We start from the raw sequence: 20,342 nt of genomic DNA, 5'->3' as shown, positions 1-20,342 counted from the left end.
GGAGCATCGGTATCGGGAGATTGGAATAGGCCAGGTCGAGACACTGTCGTAGTTGACCCTTATAATTGCGGCATTTCGCAGACCAGTCCCGCGCTGCGCGTGCCGCCCCGCCCACCCCCGCCCCACCCCCGCCCCACCCCCGCCCCACCCCCGCCCCACCCCCGCCCCACCCCCGCCCCACCCCCGCCCCACCCCCGCCCAGCCCCGATTCCGGCGTCGATAGCCCGGCCGTGTTTCCCCGTTAGTTAAATCGAAGCCACGCGCCGCGCCTCATAACACGCTAACGTTGCCGTGCCGAGCCTCGCGGACTCTGTAAAACAAAAGGGGTTCGGCAGCCCCGCCAGCCCCGCCAGCCCCGCCAGTCATTGTTCGTCCGCAAGGCCTTGATTCGCTCGCGCCCATCGACGCCGCCATTGCCGTCATTGTCTCCGTCACACGGTGCTTATGCCAATTGCAGCGGTGACAGGAGAAAGAAGTCACCCGTGCTGCCCGCCCGCCCGAGCTGGCAGCCGCGGGCAGCCGGTGCGGTACTGCAGACTGATTCCGAGAGTCGTTTTCGTCGCTGTGTCTCTCGCGGCCGCACTCGCGGGGCGTTCAGTATGGGAGCGAGAGAGACAGAGCGACGACTCTCGGAATCAGTCTGCTGCAGTCTGGCCTGGTGGCGTGGCCTACCCGCCAGGCGTGAAGGTTTGCGGCGCGTCGCCAACCCCCAACCCCGAGACCCCGGTCCACAGTGGGCCAGAAGACCGGCGGAGGCGGCCAAAACTCTAGACGCGTTTTGAGCTCCAGAGTCGCAAAACAGGACGCGAACGAAACGTGTGACCCCACCAATGGGTTCCTCGTTCGGCGAGCAGTCCATTGGTGGGGTCACACGTTCGGTTCGAGTCCCATATAGTGACTCTGGAGCTCAAAACGCGTCTAGAGTTTTGGCCGCCGTGCCGGCCTTCTGGCCCACTGTGCGGTCTCCGCTTTTCCACGCTCGCGGCAAAAGTTGCACTACGCGGTGCGCGGTGAAGCAGGTATCGGCCGATCGGCCCATCGGCGCGGAGCTGAAATCGACGTCCCCCATGCGCGCAATCCAATACACACTACTTAGAAAAGGTAATGTTAGGTAACGACAACAACGGCGACTGCAACTACAACGACTTCGACGGCGTCCTTCCGTCCACCCCGTTCGATGGCGACACTGTGGCGCTACGCCAGGCCACGCCGGGCCACGCCGCACCGGGCCGTAGGCCGCTGCGCTGTGACACGAGCAGACGCGGGGGAAGGGGCATTATCCATTGACAGGTGACGCGGCGCCGTGTGCAGCGCGCGCGCGCGTGTGTGTGTGTCTGTCTGTCTGTGTGCGTGTGGATGCGTATGTAGCACACGTGCTGGCCATGCCTTCGGTCGCCTTCCCCTCCAACCTTATCCTCTCTCTCCTCATCGGTCGAGCCGCGTCGCGCGTCGCGCCGGCTCGGTAGCGAAAGTGTTTGTTGACTGCGGGGCTCTGCTTCTGAGTTTGGCTTTCAAGTACGCGGTTGGCCGGGTAGCAATGTGCGAGTTTTAAATTGTTTTCGTCCCCCTAGAGGCGATTTATTTCGATGTCACACCCCGCCTCCATTGCGTCACGTAAAGAGGGCTGGCGCTGTTGTCCATTTTCGTATCCGGCTTCTGGGAATCTTTGTCGTGGGTCCACACAATCGCTGCTACCAGCTTCCATCTTCTGGCGCTCATGGATCAGATCGCCTCTCGGCCACTCTTGACCGCCTCGGCCGTGGAGAGTATGGGAGGGGTGGGGATCGGAGAGTGGGGAGTGGGGAGCGAGGGTTGGGCGACGCCCGAGTCGGCCGAATCGGCGAGGCGAGCACATTCGGGAGCGACGAGCGACGCGACAGAGCGACTCGTTCTCGTTTTTCGTGCCCCGTCCAGTTACGTGTCTTTTCCGCCGGGAATGGCCGTTTTTCCGATCTGGATGTGGGAGAGGGGGGGGGGGGCGACTGCATGCCAATGGAGTAGACCGGATTAGGATCAAGCGCGCGCGTGTGTGTGCGTGTGTGCGTATACGTGCGTATGCGTGCGTGAGGGTGTACACGCGTGTCTGTGTGCGTGTTACGAAAGTTGTGACATTCCTCCATACTGCGACGTGCCTCGGCGGCGTCGCGGCGTCCGAGTCGCAAGTTCGGCGTGTTATATTTTTTATCGCCTCCATCGTAGGATCCGCGCGCTCAGCCGGTCAACCCGAGCAATTATCTGGAGGAACTGGGGGGGGGGAGGGGAGGGGGAACGCGACCGGACGTGGCGGGCCCCGAAATGTGGACCAATGCCCTCGCGCCTCGTCTTGTCCGACTCGGCTGCCTTTAATTCCAGGTCTTCGTGGGGTTATAGGGAAGAAAAGCACTGGGTAAGAAAAGTACCCCTTATGGAGCTGATATCATGACTTTGAGCAATCCCTCAACTATAGTTTATTTCAACTCAACGTGAAAATCTGAGGGTGAAATCAGATGTTGAGATGTGCGGTAGGCGGTAGGCCACAGGGGGTGTGCTTTTCTTACCCTGCGTGTTTCTTCCCCAAGTCACCTTTAGTCCGCTGGCCTCAGGTGGGCCGCTCTTGAAGCTTGAAGGTCCTTACATTGTAGCACCCAAACTTATTGACCAGAACCCCGAAACCAAGAAGCCAAGCCTGAGCGAGCCACGCAGGCAAGCAGCCTTCCCGGGAAAGTGCCGTAAAGCCCTGAGATGTTTTCCTCGTTTCCAACGTGTTTCCAACAATGCGTCACCGGCTGCATTCTTCTTTCTTCTGCCCCGCCGGACGGGAATGAATGGGCGTGTTTAACAATTTGACAGCCGCAGTGGCGCGCACACACGCACACACACACGCACTCACGCAGCCAGCCGTGTGCGTTGCCGCGCCGTAAACACGCGCGAGTCGGCCCGTGTAATGGAGCGTCAGCGGGCTGATTCGCTGTCTCTCTCGCACCCCTGCGGCGCGTTGCGTGAGTGCGAGGGAGCCAGCGAGACGCCGGGTGGGCCGGGCCGGGGCACAGTGGGCCAGAAGACCGGTGGAGCGGCCAAAACTCTAGACGCGTTTCGAGCTCCAGAGTCGCTAAATAGGCCTCAAACTGAACCTGTGACCCCACCAATGGATTGCTCTCCGAACGAGGAATCCATTGGTGGGGTCACACGTTCGGTTCGAGTCCCATTTAGCGACTCTGGAGCTCAAAACGCGTCTAGAGTTTTGGCCGCCTCCACCGGTCTTCTGGCCCACTGTGCGGGGCCGGGCCGGGGCACTCGGGGGCACTGCTTGGGCTGGGCGGCTACTCCTGCTGTTCCTCGTCGTTCCACGGCGCTGGCGGACACCTGCTGGATGGAGTGGAATGGATAGCGTGTTGTCCCGCTCACTTGACGCGAAGCAACGCGGAGGAACAAATCGTGACGCAACGGCCGGTAACCATGGCAACCGCGTCGCCGGCGGTGCGTCGCCGCCGCCATCGTCGTCCTCCTGGGCGACATGAGCATTACGAGACGTGACTGCAGATAAATAGGAAGAACTTCCAAAGTCCCGAAGCCCGGCGAGCTTGCCGCCGAGGTGCCCAGAGGGTCCAGCGCGAAGCGCGAAGCCGGCGAGGGCCCCGGGAAAACAATGGCGGACAAACACACCGCGCGGCGCGGCGCGGTGCGGCAGTGTGGCGGTTACGTCAAGGCGTCAAGACGCCCTCGCCGAGCCCAGCCCCGCGCCCCGCGCCCAGGGAAGCCCTCCGGGGACGGACAGCTCCGGTCTGGAGTCTGGTCTGGCCTGGTCTGGCCGCGCCGGATCGACGCGTCGGAGGCCGTGCGCCAGGACGCCAGGACGCCGGGCCGCCACGGCCAAGGCCTTGGTAGTACTGGTGGGAAGCGGGGAAGGAAATCGGCAGCACCGCTGCAGTGTCAACAACAAAGGCACGGCTCAATTATCGCACTCGGCGACCTGGCTGCGCACTGCATGGCCCACATCGCCGAGGGCTGGCCCAGTGGGCTGGCCAATCAGAGGAGAGGGAAATGCCAACGCGGGGAGTCACGGCTCTCTCCTTCATTATGCCGCGAACCGCGTGCGTGCTGCGTGCCCGCCTTTTTGCCCTTGTTGTTGCTGTTTTTGTTTCTCTCGATCTGCAGTTCATTATCACGCCGTTTCGGCGGGGCGGGGCGGGGGGGGGGGGGGGCGTGCCCTCGCCAGCCGGACATCCTCCTCAACTCGGAGCTCGACGCCAAGCTCGACGCCGGCGGCTAGTGCCCCGAATTAAACCGCGTTTCCTGCCGTTTGCACGAACACTATGGCATTAAAAGAAGATCGCCGTTTGGGCGAAACATGAAACATGGCAACAAAATTTATTTAAAACATTCCATATGTCTTTTCAACTTTGATCTCAACTATATGAACATGAATCTTTTCTTTAATACAGGGTGTCGATGGTTTCCTTGAATTTTATGAATGAAGTAATGACGGGCAAGGAGACTCATCTTGTCTTGATGGTGGGATTGCACTTCCACTCGATCCCGAAACGAGTCGCTACGGCAGGTGTTACAGAGTAGTGGCAATCCCTTACAGCGCGGCGCTCTTAACACTAATGACGACACTAAGGCACACACATGGCACACTCGAAGATGACTAGCTGGAAGCACTTGACATGCAATCATACATATTTACAATGTACAAATGAGCAGAGTGCGCAAACACAGGGACCGCATTGTTCTGGTCAACGTGTCACAGGCCTCGTCACAGACTTCGTCACGGCCGCGTCCGCGCGACACGCCAGAACGCTCGCGTGACGGTTTCGTGACACATCGCCCACGCGACATACTTTTTTTCTTTCTTTCAGCGGGGCGGGAACGCACTGTGCCACATATGCTTGCGCGCGGCCGTTCGTTGGTTCACTGGGATTTCGTGCCGGCCTGGCGGTTGGCGGTGGCGGCCTGACGGCGGCCTGCAGGGCGCGGCACGCGTCGTCGGCGACCTCGTTCGGCTCCCGGTGGAGCACGAGGAGGCCGCCAGTTGGTCAGTTCATGGCAGTCTTTGGTTCCTTCACATGGCGGTGGACGCCATGGCGGGGCCCTTGACGGCCTTGATGTCGTCCTCGGGGTCCTCGACGTGGCCCGGCGGCTTCCCGTGGGGGTCGTCCCACCATTGCCGCTCTCCCGAGCCCCAGATGATGAAGGCAACGTTGGTGATGCCCATGATGGCGAAGTTGATGATGAACACCGTCTGCCACTCCGACATCAAACCCTGAAACAGGAGCCATTTTGTTATTCAGCAGTTTCGGCGCGTTTGTTGGCGTGTCCGTGACGACGGCACTCACGTTGGGGGCGATGAGCCCGATGGCGTAGGGCGCCGCGACGCCGGCCAGCGCCCCGGTGCCGTTCATGAGGGCGCCGATGGTGCCGGCGTGCCGCGGACTCAGGTCCAGCGCGTTGACGCGCATGCCCGGGTAGAAGGCGCCCATGGTGGTCATGCCGATACAGAACAGCGCCACCACGAAGTACTTGTTGCAGCCCGCGTACGACGCCCACAGCAGGAAGGCGCCGGGGCCCACCGAGCCTGCGGGGACAGAGAGCGCCGCGGTCACCAGGGCCGAATCTACCAGTGCCTCCAACTCGGAAGACAGTCCTCACCGATGGTGGTGAAAATTTTCCTCAGCAGTGTGTTGGAGATGACCCGCTTGCTGGTGATCCAGTCTCCGGTCGCGCTCAGCACCATGGAGGAGATCCACATGCAGATGAAGGGGAGCGCGGACATGGTGCCGTTCTGCAGCAAACGAGGACAACGTCAAGATCCACATCGGCCACGGCGCGGGACACCCTCCCCGCCCGCAGGGAGGCACAGTTACTCACGCTGGAGATCTTGAAGTGCTGCACGTCGGACATGTACTTGGGCAAGTCGGTGACCATGGTGTAGAAGCCCCAGTCGTGGCCGACCTCGGTGGTGATGAGGGCCAGGACGGGCATGGAGGTCAGGATGGACTTCCAGGGGGTCTTGACGTGCTGCGGACCCAAACCGCGCCTCGTTACGACCCATAGAACACAGCGTAATTCCAGTGAAAGGGACTCAACGAGTTACAAAAAAAAACTTGCCTCCTTCTCGTTATCCTGCTCCTTGAGGCCCGTCACGTTGTCGTTCAGGTACTTGAGCTCCTTGTCGCCGATGAAGGGGTGCTGGTTGGGGTCTGAGTAGCACAGGAAGCACCAGAAGAACCACCTGCCACAAATTCCTGCCATTAGTCTCAGCCGGTCTCAGCCTATTTAGCAACACTGCCGTTCCCGCGGGAATTGCAACGCTGACTTTTCTGTATTTTGCAACACAAAGCTAAATGCAAAGCTTTGCAATAAAAGAACTTCAAAAGGCTATTTTATCGCATGAGTAAAATTGACTACCGCAAACTATTGCAATTAATAAGTGATTGCACCCCAGGGTGCTATGAATCGTGGGATCGCAAAAATTTGTTGTGTTGCAAAATGGCTGTCAGTGAACCAGCGCGACCGCAACGTGGGGGCGGGGCGTGGCCAGTGCCCCGGCCACCGCGCTGCCAACGCCGGCTAGCCCAGCTCAGGTCGCGGGGACCGTTGGCGAAAAAACGGGCATTGCTTACCAGGCGAGGCCCAGGCCGCCGTACACGTAGAAGGTCGTCTCCCACACGAACCAGTCCAGGAAGAAGCCCGACAGCGCGTTGCCCACCAGTGTGCCCACCTGCGGCCCGGCCAGCACGATGGTCCCCATCAAGCTGCGCTCTCGCTCGGGGGCCCACTTGGCCAGCAGCACGAAGATGGCCGGGAAGGTGACGCCCTGGAACATGCAGCACGCGCAGCACGCGCCACGAGTTAGCCAGGCCGATGAGGCATCAGGCAACCCAGCCCAGCTGCGCCCGCGCCGGGCAGGCAGGCCACCCGTCTCACACGTGGCCAGGCGGCGGCGATACTCCTCGCCGCGGGCCGGGACCGCCGCGGGGAGTATCGCCGGGGAATGCCCACGGCGCGGGCGCGGGGTAGCGCCGCCACAACGACGCAACAGACTGTCTCGCAAAGGCGTTTCCGTCGCTCTGTCTCTCTCCCACCTTTACGGGGCGCCGCATGAGTGCGAGAGAGACAGCGACGGAAACGACGCTGTGGAACCAGGGGCACCCACCTCGCCCAGCCCCATGAGGATGCGCACGATGACGGCGCCGGCCACGTCGCCGAGCTTGCAGGCCGCGGGCGTGAGGAAGGTGCAGATGGCCGTGGCCAGGATGCCGAGGCCCAGGGTGTGCTTGCCGCCGTACCGGTCGGCGATCTGGCCGCCGGGGATGTGCGTGAAGATGTAGCCGATGTAGAAGGCGCCCAGGATGAGCCCCTGTTGCTCCGAGTCCCAGTTGAACGGGTACTCCTGCGGAACACCAAGACAGCCGTCAAGTACTAGCCAGGGGAAGGCCTTCGGCCTCGATGCTGAGCTGGATTCTGCTGGAGATGGAAATGCATTTTCATCAGTAGTAAATTTGGATGTGTTTATTTTGAAAACGAGCCTCTTTTCTTTTCGGGGGGGGGGGGGGGGGTGATAGCCAGGAAGTATGCTTTTGCGCGAAGGATTGTGATTCCGCAATGGTTGGTTTCTCCTTGAATCGACGGAAGGCTATTTAATAATCTAAAACTAAATGTTCCAACCAATTCTAACCTAACCTAACGGGCTCGTGACAGATCTTACTCTACCCGTGACAGATCTTACCCTACTCTCGACAGATCTTATTCTCAAACTAAATGGTCCAACCAATCCTAACCTAACCTAACGGGCTCGTGACAGATCTTACTCTACTCGTGACAGATCTTACCCTACTCTCGACCGATCTTATTCTCAAACTAAATGTTCCAACCAATCCTAACCTAACCTAACGGGCACGTGACAGTTCTTACTCTACCCGTGACAGGATCTTACCCTACTCTCGACAGATCTTATTCTCAAACTAAATGGTCCAACCAATCCTAACCTAACCTAACGGGCTCGTGACAGATCTTTCTCTACTCGTGACAGATCTTTCCCTACTCTCGACCGATCTTATTCTCAAACTAAATGGCAGCTTGGCGTACGACTATGGAGCTTGGACTATTGAGCTTGGACTATTGAGCTTGGACTATAGAATATGGACTATGGAGCTTAGACTATGGAGCTTGGACTATGGAGCTTGGACTATAGAGCTTGGACTATAGAGCTTGGACTATAGAGCTTGGACTATGGAGCTTCGACTATGTATACGCATATGAATATAGTAAAAATAAACAGAGGAAGATACCTCTTGTAAACTAAAGGTATCGGGGGGGGGGGTCGGACAAATGAGCTATTCAAAATCCCAAACAGGGTGCTTCGCTTCGCTCAGCAAAAACTTTCTGACTTTCTGCTTTACACTAGACTCCAAGCATACACGTGACTTTACCTTCTGGACGGCACTGCCCGAGGAGTCGGAGCCGGCGGCCGGAGGGTCGAAGGGACAGGAGTCATCGCTGGTCTTGTTCTCGCCGCCGGGCTGGCTGGGCGGTGCCGTCATCTGGGTGATGGCCACGTTGAGGCAGGCGCGCATCGTGAAGGCGTTGATCATGCCCAGCATGCCCATCACCACCAACACGTACCGCTGCCGCATCCATTCTGCAAACAGCGCCGAAAGCAAGGGACGTTTTAGGGCGCGGTTCGACAGGGCGCAGTGGGCCAGAAGACCGGTGGTGGTCAAAATCCCGGACGCGTTTTGAGCTCCAGAGTCGCTTAATGGTTCTCGAATCGAACGTGTGACCCCACCAATGGATTGCTCTCCGAACGAGGAATCCATTGGTAGGGTCACTCGTTCGCTTCGAGTCCTGTTCGGCGACTCGGAGCTCAAAACGCGTCTAGAGTTTTGGCCGCGCTGCGCCGGTCTTCTGGCCCACTGTGCGCCACGCCGGACGCATGAGGACACAGGACAAGCCGCCGAACTGACCCACTTAAGGGAAAGCGCGAGCCCTGCCGAGGCCCTTCCAGGATCGCTTTCCGATCACTGCTTTCTCCTCGTACTCTTTTCCCCTCGCCTGTCCATCTTTCGATTGCGTCGTGAAATTCAATGGGTCAGTCGGTGGCTCGGAGACAGCGCGCTCAGACACACACAAACACACACACACTCACACACACGCCCGCTATGGAGTCGAGGACTTAAAAAGTTTCCGTTCCGTCTGTTTGCATCCGCCGTCGCAGGGGCAAAACAAACAATCATAAAAACGTTCTGTACTTCTGGTCTTTACCTTCGGCACCTTCGAGAAAGCGATCGGTTCTCCCTCTTTTTTCCGCCTGGCGCCCAAAGAAAATAGTATTATGATCAATTAGCCTTATCAATGCCGGCCATGTTATCAGCAGCGCGGCGAGTGTTCCCAGTGTAGCGCAGCATAGCGGCACCACCTGGCGCAGGCCAGGCAGGCCGCCGAGCCAACCCTCGGCCACGCCACGTCACGCCACGCCATGTAGCGGGCTATCAGCCATTGGCCACCGGCCGGAATCATAATCATCGTCCGGGGACCTGCCGCCGCGCCCCGCCCCGCCGCGCCCCGCCCCGCCCCACCCCGCCCACACCCCGCCCCACCCCGCCCCGCCCCGCCCCGCCCCGCCCCGCCGCGCCGCCGCGCCCCGCCGTGCTGGCGCGCGACATTACGACTTCTCTTCTCCCGGCGCCTCCAGAAGAAGACGGCGAGGTCGGTGTCGGTCCGGTCGCCACGCGACAAACACAACACCACGACTACACTGCCGGCCTGGTGGCCTGGTGGCCCGGCCCGGTCACAACAAATAACGGAGGGGCCTTGTCTTCCATGTGGTGGCGGGGCCCGGCCGTGCTGCAGCCCGTTACGCGCGCAAGCAGCAGTGCTCTCCCTCTCTCTCGCACACATGGGGCGTGCCGCAGGGGTGCGAGAGAGAGAGAAAGAGAGAGAGAGAGAGAGAGAGAGAGAGAGAGAGAGAGAGAGAGAGAGAGAGAGAGAGAGAGAGAGAGAGGAAGCAGCAGCCCGACGTCCCGGCCATCCTCTTCGTCTCCTCGTCCTTGAGGTTCGCACCGATGCACACTCGCGGGTGGGATGTGAGTCGAGGCCGGCCGGTACGTACAGTGTATACTGCGACGCCCTGCACGTCCTGCGAGTGTGGTGCATGAGTCGTCTTGAGAAACCGATGACCCCCTGCCGGCGCGGCGGTCGGGGCGGTGCGATGCGGTCTCGGACGACACGGCGGCACCACCCCGACGCAGCCACGCACACCGAGTCACGCTGGAGGTCGACGGCCTTTGCTCGTCGCAAAACCAGTTATTTGCAAACAATAAAAATATCTCGTCAACTGACAGAAGGGCGCGGAGGAAGGCTTTCGCTCGCGGGGCGTCGCAGTTCGGACATCACATCACACCTTGGAGGCCCGCCTCACAGTGGAGCGGCACGGGTTTCGTGTCGTGCCGCGAAAACGTCGCGCTGCCGCGACAGTGCAATGGAACAGTGTGGCGGCGTGGCCTTGAACTTCCGGAGCCGTACGACCTTGGCTCGGCCGGCCACGCCGCCATGCCCAGCGCGGCCACCTAGCGCGGCCAGGGCGGCCAGGGCACTGGCCGGGGCCCTGCGATTCGGCCGCACCGGGTCAGCTGGGCCGGCCGGGCCGCGCCCACTGCAGCAGGCTGATGCAGACGGAGCGCCGCTTCCGTCGCCGTCTCTCTCACACTCGTGGGGTGGCCCGCGCTAGATAGAGACAGAGCGACGTAAATCTGTAGCGGTGCGAACAATCAAGCGGATCCGCGGGTCATGCCGAGCGAGATCTAAACCATGAAAGGGCGAGCTTATCCGAGGCTGACTCTCTGACGACTGCCATTAACTACCTGAGCTTTCCTTCTCAGATTACAGGGGGCGCGTGCGCAGATAGATAATTGAATGACACCACTTTGCTGCATCACTTTTTGGCACTCTTCTTTTTGCATCGTCATTTACAACACTCCGTAGGTCCTTTTCTGCCCTTCGCGAAAACCCGTGTTTCCCCGCTCAACGCGCGCGCGTGAACGCGAGACGGGCTAGGCCGGGTCCAAGCAAGCTGCCGCCTCTCTGAGCCCCAACGAAGACCAACGAGAACTGGAACGCCTCCTGGCAATAGTCTCGATTCCGCGTCTAGCGTCTCGTGGACCAGCCTAAGCGCAATTAAGGATCAGCAGACCTCGGCGCTAATCTAGCAGAGCGAGCAGAGTGTGCCCGTCGCCGTCTTTCGCTATCAGCTCCGCGCCTCGCCTCGCCCGGCGCCGCGCTCGCCGAGGGTTTAGGGCATTTAAGGCTGCCGTTGGGGTTTGGGGCCCAAACGGAATGCAATCAAAACAACGTCGGTGCAGACGCTGCATACTCGTTTTTCCTGGCACATGACCAAGCCTCGCGATGAAGCCGACGCTCCGCGCTAGGAGACAAAATGCGCACTCTGGAAACTATGGTGTCGATCCGATTTCCATCGCGAACTCCGCCCAGTTCCACCCACCTTCGCCGCACGGGCTCACTGTGAAAGTTTGTCAAAACCACCAACCACCAACGCTAACAGTTCTAGTTCTGTTGACTGGAGCGTACTTGCGGTAATATTAGTACTGAGGGAATTTCGGTTATAGGCTGTTTTGGCAGTGCCCTGACGCAGGGCAACACACGGCAATGCAGGGCCATACGGGCGCGATGAGGTGCTAATCCACGCCGCGCCCCGCGGGACGCAGCCATGCCTGGGGCCCTTTGGCACGCGCCGCTGACGTTTCTTTTGATTCACAGCACGGCGGCCAGAGTCAAGTAGCATTTGATTGGGTCACTCGAGAGGCCGTATCAAAGTCATTGGTTCGAGCGGTCGATTGAGTCGAGAACAAAGTCGGCCCTCGGAAGGTGTGGGTCGAAGGTGTGTACACTGTACGACTGCGGCTGCGGTGCACGTGCAGGTCCTCGCAACCACCATCTCTTCCTGCGCACAGTGGGCCAGAAGACCGGTGGAGGCGGCCAAAGTCCCGGGCGGGTTTTGAGCTCCAGAGTCGCTAGATTGGTCTCGAACCGAACGTGTGACCTCACCAATGGGTTGCTCGTCGAACAAGGAATCGATTGGTGGGGTCACACGCTCGGTTCGAGTCCTGTTTTGCTACTCTAGAGCTCAAAACGCGTTCATTCTTTTGGACGCCGGCATGGTCTTCGCGCGGCCGGCTGCGAAGGACTCCAGTCACGCCGAGCTGAGTCGCGTCACATGTTCGTCACATTTGTCATTTGGCACTGCACATCATTGCGCGCGTCGCAGTAAACGGTTCAAACGTTCCGGAGTCCGGCAAAATGGACAGAACGGCGACAGCTAAAGACGCAGCAGGGTACAGAACCACGGCAAAACACCTGAGACAATGGCGGGCGCATGTGTGTATGTGTGTGTGTGTGCGTGTGTGTGGACGCACGAGTGTGAGGAGGCGCGCATGTATGTGTGAATGGGAGGCTCGCGCCCATTCAGAGCTGTCACATTCTTCCTGGCCAGCCAGATCGTCCTTGAACAGCGCGCGTGAACACACTCACACTCACACATTCACCAAATAGCGTTTCTGAGTTTTCCGCCACTGCCTCTGAGCACTCACGTCAAAATGTTCCATTCGGTGACAACACACGTGTTGAGTACGGTTCGTCGTCTGCTGGCCGAGTGACCTAGTAAGGCCGAGAGCGCATCTGCGCTCCGACGGCCACGCCGAACGTCTCAACCTCGGTCACAGTGTGGTCACATCGAACCTATCCGCGCTCCCGGTGGACACGCTTTGACACAACGGCTGCCCCGGCTGGGATTGGTGGCTCCGCTAGGCAAGGGTGGCTAAGCTAGGACGCCGACCCCGCCAGGCCGCACCGCGCCGCGGTAGCGCTACTGCACAGGACAATCACAGCTCGTCCTCAGACGTCACTTTTCACTGGGTCGCCTCTGGTGCGGCCACTGCGCCACTGCCGGGGCCGTGTGGGAGGCCCCCGCGTGCCGCGTACCTGTTTTCAACACGGAAAGGCACTTGGCGAGAAACATGGTGTCGCAGTGCTGCGCCGGGTGCGCCCACCACCGCGCTGGCCGTGTTCACGTTCGCGGCGTTCGCGGCGAGCTTGGCGCGTTCCGGGTGCCGGTCGGTCGAGGCGCGCGGCGTGGGCGCGTGGTCGGCGTGTGCACCGGTAGCCGTCCCAGCGGGTACTCGCGCCAGCCCGCCAGGTAGCGCGGACACGCCGCGAGCCGCGGCAGCCACCAGCCGCGAGCCGCGGGGAGGGGGTGGGGCGCGGGGCGGCCGTCGTCCGTGCGTCCCTCCGTCCACTGGACACTAGACACCAAGACACTAAGACGAGGTTCGGCACGCCGTGGACAAAGCGGTTGACTGCTGCTGATCAGCAGCTTGTGGGTTCGAGTCTTAGTCACGGCAAAGGTTATTAGCTGTTTTCGTGTTTAAGAGGTCTGGGCGGGGCAGTTATTCGGGCCACAAAGGCGGGAAAACAAAGCGCAAAGCCGCAGCAGGGCGTGGCCGGCGTGGCTTGCGGGCGGCCGCCGACGGGGGCCGTCGTCGCAATCGTCGTCGCCAGGAGGGCGCGGCAGCGCGGCAGCGACGCGCTTGGCACCTCCACCGTAGGCGCCGCGCCGCGCCGGCCGTGCGCCGCCGACATAAACAAGTAGCCCGTCCAGGACGTCCAGGACGTCCAGGACACGCGGAGAGGAGAGCGCGCCCCGCTGCGTGGAGGTCGTCCTGCAGGCCAGCATGCCGGTCCTCGCGCAGGTCGTGCCCTCGGACGCCCAAAGGCCGGCGATTTATCACGCGAAATGTCACGCCGAGGCCGCCGAGGCCAACGAGGCCAACGAGGCCGCGTGCGTCGCGAACCTCTCCGCTCCGGCCGCCGAGTCGGCCAACGAACGCAGTGCGTGCTGGACGCGGTGGGGGCGCGGCGAGTACGTAGTAACCACGAATCTCCGAAAGTTTTATGTGATTGTGTTGACTATTTCACTGATCACCAACTACGTACACTGATTAACTCGAGTTGACCACCCCTTGGGACACTGCGGTCGCGGTGTCCGAGACCCCACACTCGTCTACGGACCTCGCCGCCCTTTCACTACAGGCGATAGACCCGGCCGCCGAGACAGTCTAGCCCAGTGGTTCTCAACCTTAGGGTCGCGACCCCAAGTGGGGTCGCGAAAAAATTTTAAGGGGTCGCGGCGAGGTAGCTGGGGTCGTGTTTTGGGCCGATTTTAAGCAGCCACTGCGTCTGATCCGAGGCGGGCATTTTGCTCCCTCAACGGGCAATTGGTCTTTGAACCTTCCTTTAGCATGCCTTTGTTACGGAGTGTGATTATCAGTCTAAGTTTGGGAGCAGTATTGTCTCAAAGTTTACCAAAACGGTCAGAAATGTCTTTGAAAAATCGTGTTTTGGGCCGATTTTAAGCAGCCACTGCGTCTGACCCGAGGCGGTATTTCGTCCTCCTTCAACGGGCAATTGGTCTTTGGACCTTCCTTTAGCATGCCTTTGTTACGGAGTGTGATTATCAGTCTTAGTTTGGGAGCAGTATTGTCTCAAAGTTGGCCGAAACGCTCAGAAATGTCTTTGAAAAACCGTTGTGACTGTTTTGGTCAACTTTGAGACAATACTGCTCCCAAACTAAGACTGATAATCGCATTCCGTAACAGAGGCATGCTAAAGGAAGGTCCAAAGAACAATTGCCCGTTGAGGGAGCAAAATGCCCGGCTCGGATCAGACGCAGTGGCTGCTTAAAATCGACCCAAAACATGATTTTTCAAAGACATTTCTGAGCGTTTTGGCCAACTTTGAGACAATACTGCCCCCAAACTAAGACTGATAATCGCACTCCGTAACAGAGGCATGCTAAAGGAAAGTCCAAAGACCAATTGCCCGTTGAGGGAGCAAAATGCCCGCCTCGGATCAGACGCAGTGGCATGCTAAAGAAGGGGTCCCGTGGGGTCGTGAAACTTTTCCTGGGGGTCGCGGAAATTTTTGGCTACAAATTTGGGGTCGCGAGCCGAGAAAGGTTGAGAACCGCTGGTCTAGCCGGTCCGGCAAGTGCAGGCGAGTGCTACTCACTTGCACCCAGGGTGGCCCGAAGCAATCCCATGCTGAATGACAGACGTCGATGTCTCGCCTCTGGCACGCGCCCCGCGACTGGCGGGTGCCGCTGCGCGCGCGCCGCGCACGCCCCCGCGAGGCGCCGGGCCGGGCCGGAAGCAGCACATGGAGGCCCCCAGCTCGCCGAGCACGCCGAGCATCACGCGGTCTCGTTGAGCGGCCTTTTGGCGTGGCGTGGCGTGGCGTGGCGTGGCGCCCCCACTTCCCTTCCCACGGCGAAATTCAGCCGGCGGCGCGTTAGCGCGTTAGCAACGCGAGTTTCGGTTTCCTTAGGTTGGCGCCGTTGGAAGGCCGGCCTTCGCTTCTCAACCAGGACGACGACGGCGCGTGATCGCGGAGGGGTGGCCAGGGCCGACGCCCGCCGTGCCCGCCGTGCCCGCCGGCTACCTGGGCGAGGCAGGGCCATGGCGCCGGGCTACGCCGGGCAGAGCGCAGACTCGCACAGCCTGGAGAGTCCCGTCCCGGCGGGCGGCAGCGCCCCTCGTTACCGCTACCCAGGGAGAACAGAAAAGGCCAAATGATGTCGACGTGACTTCAAAACGAGCGTTTGTTTGAGAAATTTCGGTCCGTTTTGGCGCCAAAATGGCATAATTTGATGCGATTTTGACCCGATTTGGACTACCTGTTCTCCTTGGGTAGCAGCCAGGCGACCGGACTGGCGTGGCACCCGCAACAATGCCCATGTTGGTTGTGAGACCTAAAACTACTCTCTTTTCAGTCGCTTCAGTCAGTCCTCGGGCCGGGCGTCGTCTCCAGAAGGCTTCGCCACTTGGTGTACTCACTGGGTCCGAACACGGCGGCCACGGGGGCGGCCAGGCAGTTCTTGGGCATCTCTCCGCTTCCGCTCACACCGCTGTTTCACTTTCGAGTGGCGCGGCCGGCATCGCCGGATCGCCGCCATCGCACCCATGCCGCCGCCCGCAATCGCTGCCCCTTTTGCCCTTCCCGTTTTCTGGCCCGTTGGTCGTTCATCACGCCCGCGCCGCCTCCTCCGCGGCCTCCTCCGCGGCCTCCTCCGCGACCTCAGCCTGGCCCTGGCCGGAGCGGCGCGCCTCCCGGCCTCCGCCTCTGGCTGGCCGGCCTCTGCCGCGGATTCGCCATGCACGGCGTCGACGTCGCCGTGGGCCGGCCGCCGCCACGCCGAGCCGGATCGAACCGGATGCGCCATGCCCCTTTTGCCGGCGGCCGCGCCCTGCCCTGCCCTGCCCTGCCCTGCCCGCCGTCCAGCAGCGTGGCGCCCGCAGGACGCTCCGGGACGGCGTCATCGTCGTCGGCGACCTGGCGGCAGCGGACAGCCGCCCGACTAATGCGCCCTTCAGCGCCTGTGAGGTAGGCCACCAGCCCGGGCCGCAACACACCGCTGTGGAGACGGTGGCCTACCTCACGCCTTACGTCCGCAGGGGCAAGGTAGGCCGCCGTCTGCACGCTGGTGTGTTGCGGGACGGGACGATGGCCTACCTCACAGGCGCTAAACGCCAAGCAAGCGGTGCTCCAGGAGACAGCCGCTGCCAAACTCACACGCTGCAACAATACTTGTGCGGTCACAATGTGGCGGCCAGTAACAGGACCGCCGGGAATCGCTGATCGAATCTCGCACGCGGCGCTGGGGCCGCGCGATGGCAGAGGGATAGGCGAAGGAGACAAGCTCTACGCTAGACGATCAGGGAAGCGGCCTCCCTCCACGTTGTAGCAGATTCGCGTGGATGGTCGCGCCACGCACGGGTGTGGCATGCTCGACACCCGTGACCCCGCCGCGCCCCGCCCCGCCCCGCCCGGCTACGGCTCGGGTGTCGTCGATGCTGATAGCCTCTGGCACCAAGAACGCGAACTCTGAAAGGCACAGCCGACAGAAGAAGAGCACCACCGCTTTTCTGTCGTTGCTTTCTTTTGGCTTTTAAGAAATTCGAATAGCGGCGAAATCTTATCACGGACGCCTCCACCACCAAGGCCGTGACCCCCACCTTCGGTTCACCACTTCATCCGGGGCCTCGGGGATGACAGGGAACTGTCACTTCGGGTGCTTCGGGTCATTCCCGATGACCCCTCGGATCGTTCACGAAGAGCCCCTTCGGGCCATTCCCGAAGAGTCGGGGCTTGGCGGCCTGGCGCGGCCTGGCCGTGGTGGAGGCCGACACTCCGATAGCAATGGGACGGCTCAAGTGTCCGCGCGACGCGGCGCGATGCCCTGCATTCTGCATTTTCCGTTCCTGCGCTGGGACGGGCAGGTCAATACTCCCTGCGCTGGCGCGGCCTTCGACGGTCTCCAGTACGGCACTGTGGGAAAGACTCCAGGCTTCCCGCTGGAAAAGCGTCGTCCTGCCCGAGACAATGCACGCGCCGGTGTGGCCCCGGCCTGTCGGTAGGCGTGCCTGCCTGGGCTGCCCGCGGTGGTCATCGCGGCGAAGGCGGCGGCGGGGCGATATGGCGGCGAGCACGGCGCTCTCCCATTGGATCGGATTGGAGTTTGGACTCTCTATTGTCGCATCCAATCGTCATTAACCTCCGCGCTGCAACTTTTCAAGTTTTCAGCGGCCGTATCTCCCGGGCTGACTTTGAAGAGCGGCCGGCCCGGCAGGCAGCCACCAAGTCCCAGAGTCTCGCATCGTAAAGATTGCTTGATAGCCGGCAGACGACGCGGCGGCCGCGGCGGGCCTTCTGCGGGCCGTTCTGTCTCTCTCGCGCCCCTACGGTGTGCCCTGCGAGTGCGAGGGAGACGGGGAGGTGCTCCACCTATCTGGCCGATTTAGGATTCCTCGCTATCAGACGTGCGAGGCGCGTAATGGGCGGCAAATAGGCGATCGGCATTCCTTGCAAGGAGCTGCCGGCCCGTGCCGCTGCAGGGCCTCGGCGGGGCCGGCGGTCCGCCGTCACCGCGTCACCGCCACGGCGGATGAACCAATTGCGACGCGCCTCCACGCCGCCCCGCCTCGCGGTCCTGTTTTAATCCACAGGGTGACGCTAAAGATGACGTCACGCGGTTAGTTCTGTCTGGTTTTGATCAATGTGACCCCCGAGTACCAGCAGGGCGAGCAGGGCCGCCGCCAAAAGCGGAAAAACGCCAGGGGAAACGTTCCGTTTTGTCGCGTCCCGCCCCTCCTCCCCCGCCGCCTCTCCAGTTCGCCACGCCGCCGCCGCCGACCGATAGCAGACGAAGCTGGGTCAGTGCCGCGCCATGCCGACCAAGCCCTCCGCCTCCTCGGCCAAGGATCGCCAAGGGCACTGTGCTCTGTTTTGCCTGCACGCACCTGGGCAAGGGGACGGCGGGGCCGCCTGTTCCTTCCTGCTGCGTCGTCGCGTTTTCTTCAAAAGCGGCGTCGTCTCCGACCCGCGCCGCTCCCGCCGCTCCGCTCCCATGTTTACAGTTTCTGCCGTGCGGCGCCGGCAGGAAAACCGGGAAACAGGAAAACAGCGAAAACGCGACCGATCCGAAAACTGAAGCGCCGTCGTCGGAGCTTGTCTGCGGTGACGAGAGACGAGATGGCGGTGCTCAGCTCGACGGCGGCTCGGCGCGGCGGAGTCAGGCGCAGCCCGATCCGATGAGGTTTGGAGGGCATCAGCCACTGCCGCAGCTAGCTCCAGCTGGAGCAGCTTGTCTTTGTCTGCGAGACAGAGACGGAGGAACGCGCTCGTCGGTCCAGAGCAAATAAGTATCGGCAGGAAAACTTCCATCGTAGCGAAAGGTGAAAGTGCCGACAGTGTGGCGACCGGCGCGGGGCGGCGGCCCACGGCGGCCTTTATCCTCCAACCATGCGCAGCGCAGCGCCGATAGCGCATAGCGCACGTCTCTTGGTCTCTTCCCGGCCCCGGGTGGATACCCGCCCGGCGGGTAGGCAACCCAACTGTCGCACGAGCTGGGTGGGCTGTGAGCGCACGGCGTCTGCAGGGTGGGCATAGGTAGGCATAGGCATAGAGAGCGGAACAACCACCTTTAGGACTCTAAGTAAGCAGCCTCAACACCATGGTGTTAGCTGGCTGGATGGCACTGGCACGCCTGTTACAAACTGCAAACTAGACGTTTTCCCTGAATCCGCTCAGCCACTTTGGTATTTTCACATACAATTTATTGCAATGACATTTTAGTCTCGGAGTTGCTATTCCATCTGATTCCCGCGGAGCCAAATGAAATTGAGCAAACTGAAATTGTGCACCGCGCACAAAATAAATTTAGAATTTTTCTGCAGAAAACATGACTGTAGAGCCCTATTTATGATCGACAAACCTTGACCCACCCCTCATCCCCCCTATTCAGTCACTTAGAAGACTAGGTTCAGCAAAGATCAAAAGGCCAAAATTTATCACATGAAATTTATTTTACAGACCACATGATTCCTTTTTGAGGTGAGATCATCTGAGCAAACTTCACATAAAAACATTGATATACATGTGATAAATAAACAATAGTAAACTAAATTTGAATATAACTATTTTACAATTATTGTTTATGTTTAGCCAAACTGTCAAGAGAAAAACGATAGCAAAAATGAGATGACATTTACATATATTGTCTCTAAAGACACTGCATTTCTGGTGAAAGTCTTGGACAGCTCTTCATGGAAAATGGAATGATGACTTGGTTGAAAGCAGATCGTTCACATCCACAGCAACCTAAATATGGCAAAAAAAAAAAAAAAAAAAAAAAAACAGTGTGAACATTGTTTGCTTGCTGACAGTATTAAATCGGAATGTCAAGAGAGTAACTTACTGCAAAAGCTGTAAATCGGGCATGCCGGGATCAGCTCCTTTCCTGAATCCTGGAATTAAGAGAACATTTTGAACAATATTACAACCGTACGACAACATTAACACAGCAAAAGATAGGTTAGTGACTTCAACAAATGACATTGAAGCACAGTGTTAACGAAGGTAGACAATACAAATGCAAATTCAATTAAAACCCTATATTTATTGAAAGGAATTCTGATGCAGACTAAGAATTGCTGAGCACATCTAACGTATAACCCCATGCGGCTCGCGAGGGTTGCAGTACTTACCCATGTACAGAACTGTTGGCACAAATCCCCAATGGAAGACAAACTTCGACACGCCGAAAACCATTGCAAGGCGTTCTTTCGTTTCTTGACTCATTTTCACCATCTTGGCTGATTTACGGACAATGTAAGGGGGTTGAATGAATGAAATTGCCCAGTTTTCGCCCTCGACAACGAGCGTGGTTTCCTTCTGCTAGTCCGGCCACACTATCGACAGAACGATTTCCCCAGCCTGCGAATAATTTCTCGACG

General features: G+C 59.8%; 2 protein-coding genes across 6 annotated transcripts; both read right to left on the bottom strand.

Annotated features, from left to right (window-relative positions):
• Positions 1-4,328: 4,328 nt before the first annotated feature.
• On the bottom strand, positions 4,329-18,651 carry LOC117641510 (putative inorganic phosphate cotransporter). Of its 5 annotated transcripts, none has more exons than XM_034378898.1 (9): positions 18,348-18,651; positions 8,412-8,620; positions 7,136-7,372; positions 6,603-6,796; positions 6,088-6,211; positions 5,848-5,997; positions 5,629-5,761; positions 5,316-5,554; positions 4,329-5,242 (listed from the first exon to the last, which is right to left on the bottom strand). In XM_034378898.1, exons 1-9 carry the CDS (start codon positions 18,454-18,456, stop codon positions 5,042-5,044), a joined length of 1,596 nt encoding a protein of 531 aa, XP_034234789.1. In that variant the 5' UTR covers positions 18,457-18,651; the 3' UTR covers positions 4,329-5,041. The 5 variants fall into 5 exon arrangements, with proteins under 5 accessions (XP_034234789.1, XP_034234799.1, XP_034234817.1 ...); XM_034378908.1 differs by lacking the exon at positions 18,348-18,651 and adding an exon at positions 15,885-16,022; XM_034378926.1 differs by lacking the exon at positions 18,348-18,651 and adding an exon at positions 15,061-15,138.
• Positions 18,652-19,392: 741 nt separating this feature from the next.
• LOC117640292 (mitochondrial import receptor subunit TOM7 homolog) lies at positions 19,393-20,321 on the bottom strand. The gene is made up of 3 exons (XM_034376664.1): positions 20,094-20,321; positions 19,805-19,853; positions 19,393-19,707 (listed from the first exon to the last, which is right to left on the bottom strand). The coding sequence occupies exons 1-3, from the start codon at positions 20,194-20,196 to the stop codon at positions 19,692-19,694; spliced, it is 168 nt and encodes a 55-aa protein (XP_034232555.1). The 5' UTR covers positions 20,197-20,321; the 3' UTR covers positions 19,393-19,691.
• Positions 20,322-20,342: the final 21 nt, after the last annotated feature.

The sequence above is a fragment of the Thrips palmi genome, unplaced genomic scaffold, assembly GCF_012932325.1.
Source record: "Thrips palmi isolate BJ-2018 unplaced genomic scaffold, TpBJ-2018v1 HiC_scaffold_1, whole genome shotgun sequence".
Classification (NCBI taxonomy): domain Eukaryota; kingdom Metazoa; phylum Arthropoda; class Insecta; order Thysanoptera; family Thripidae; genus Thrips; species Thrips palmi.
This window is presented reverse-complemented; position numbering and strand designations above follow the sequence as displayed.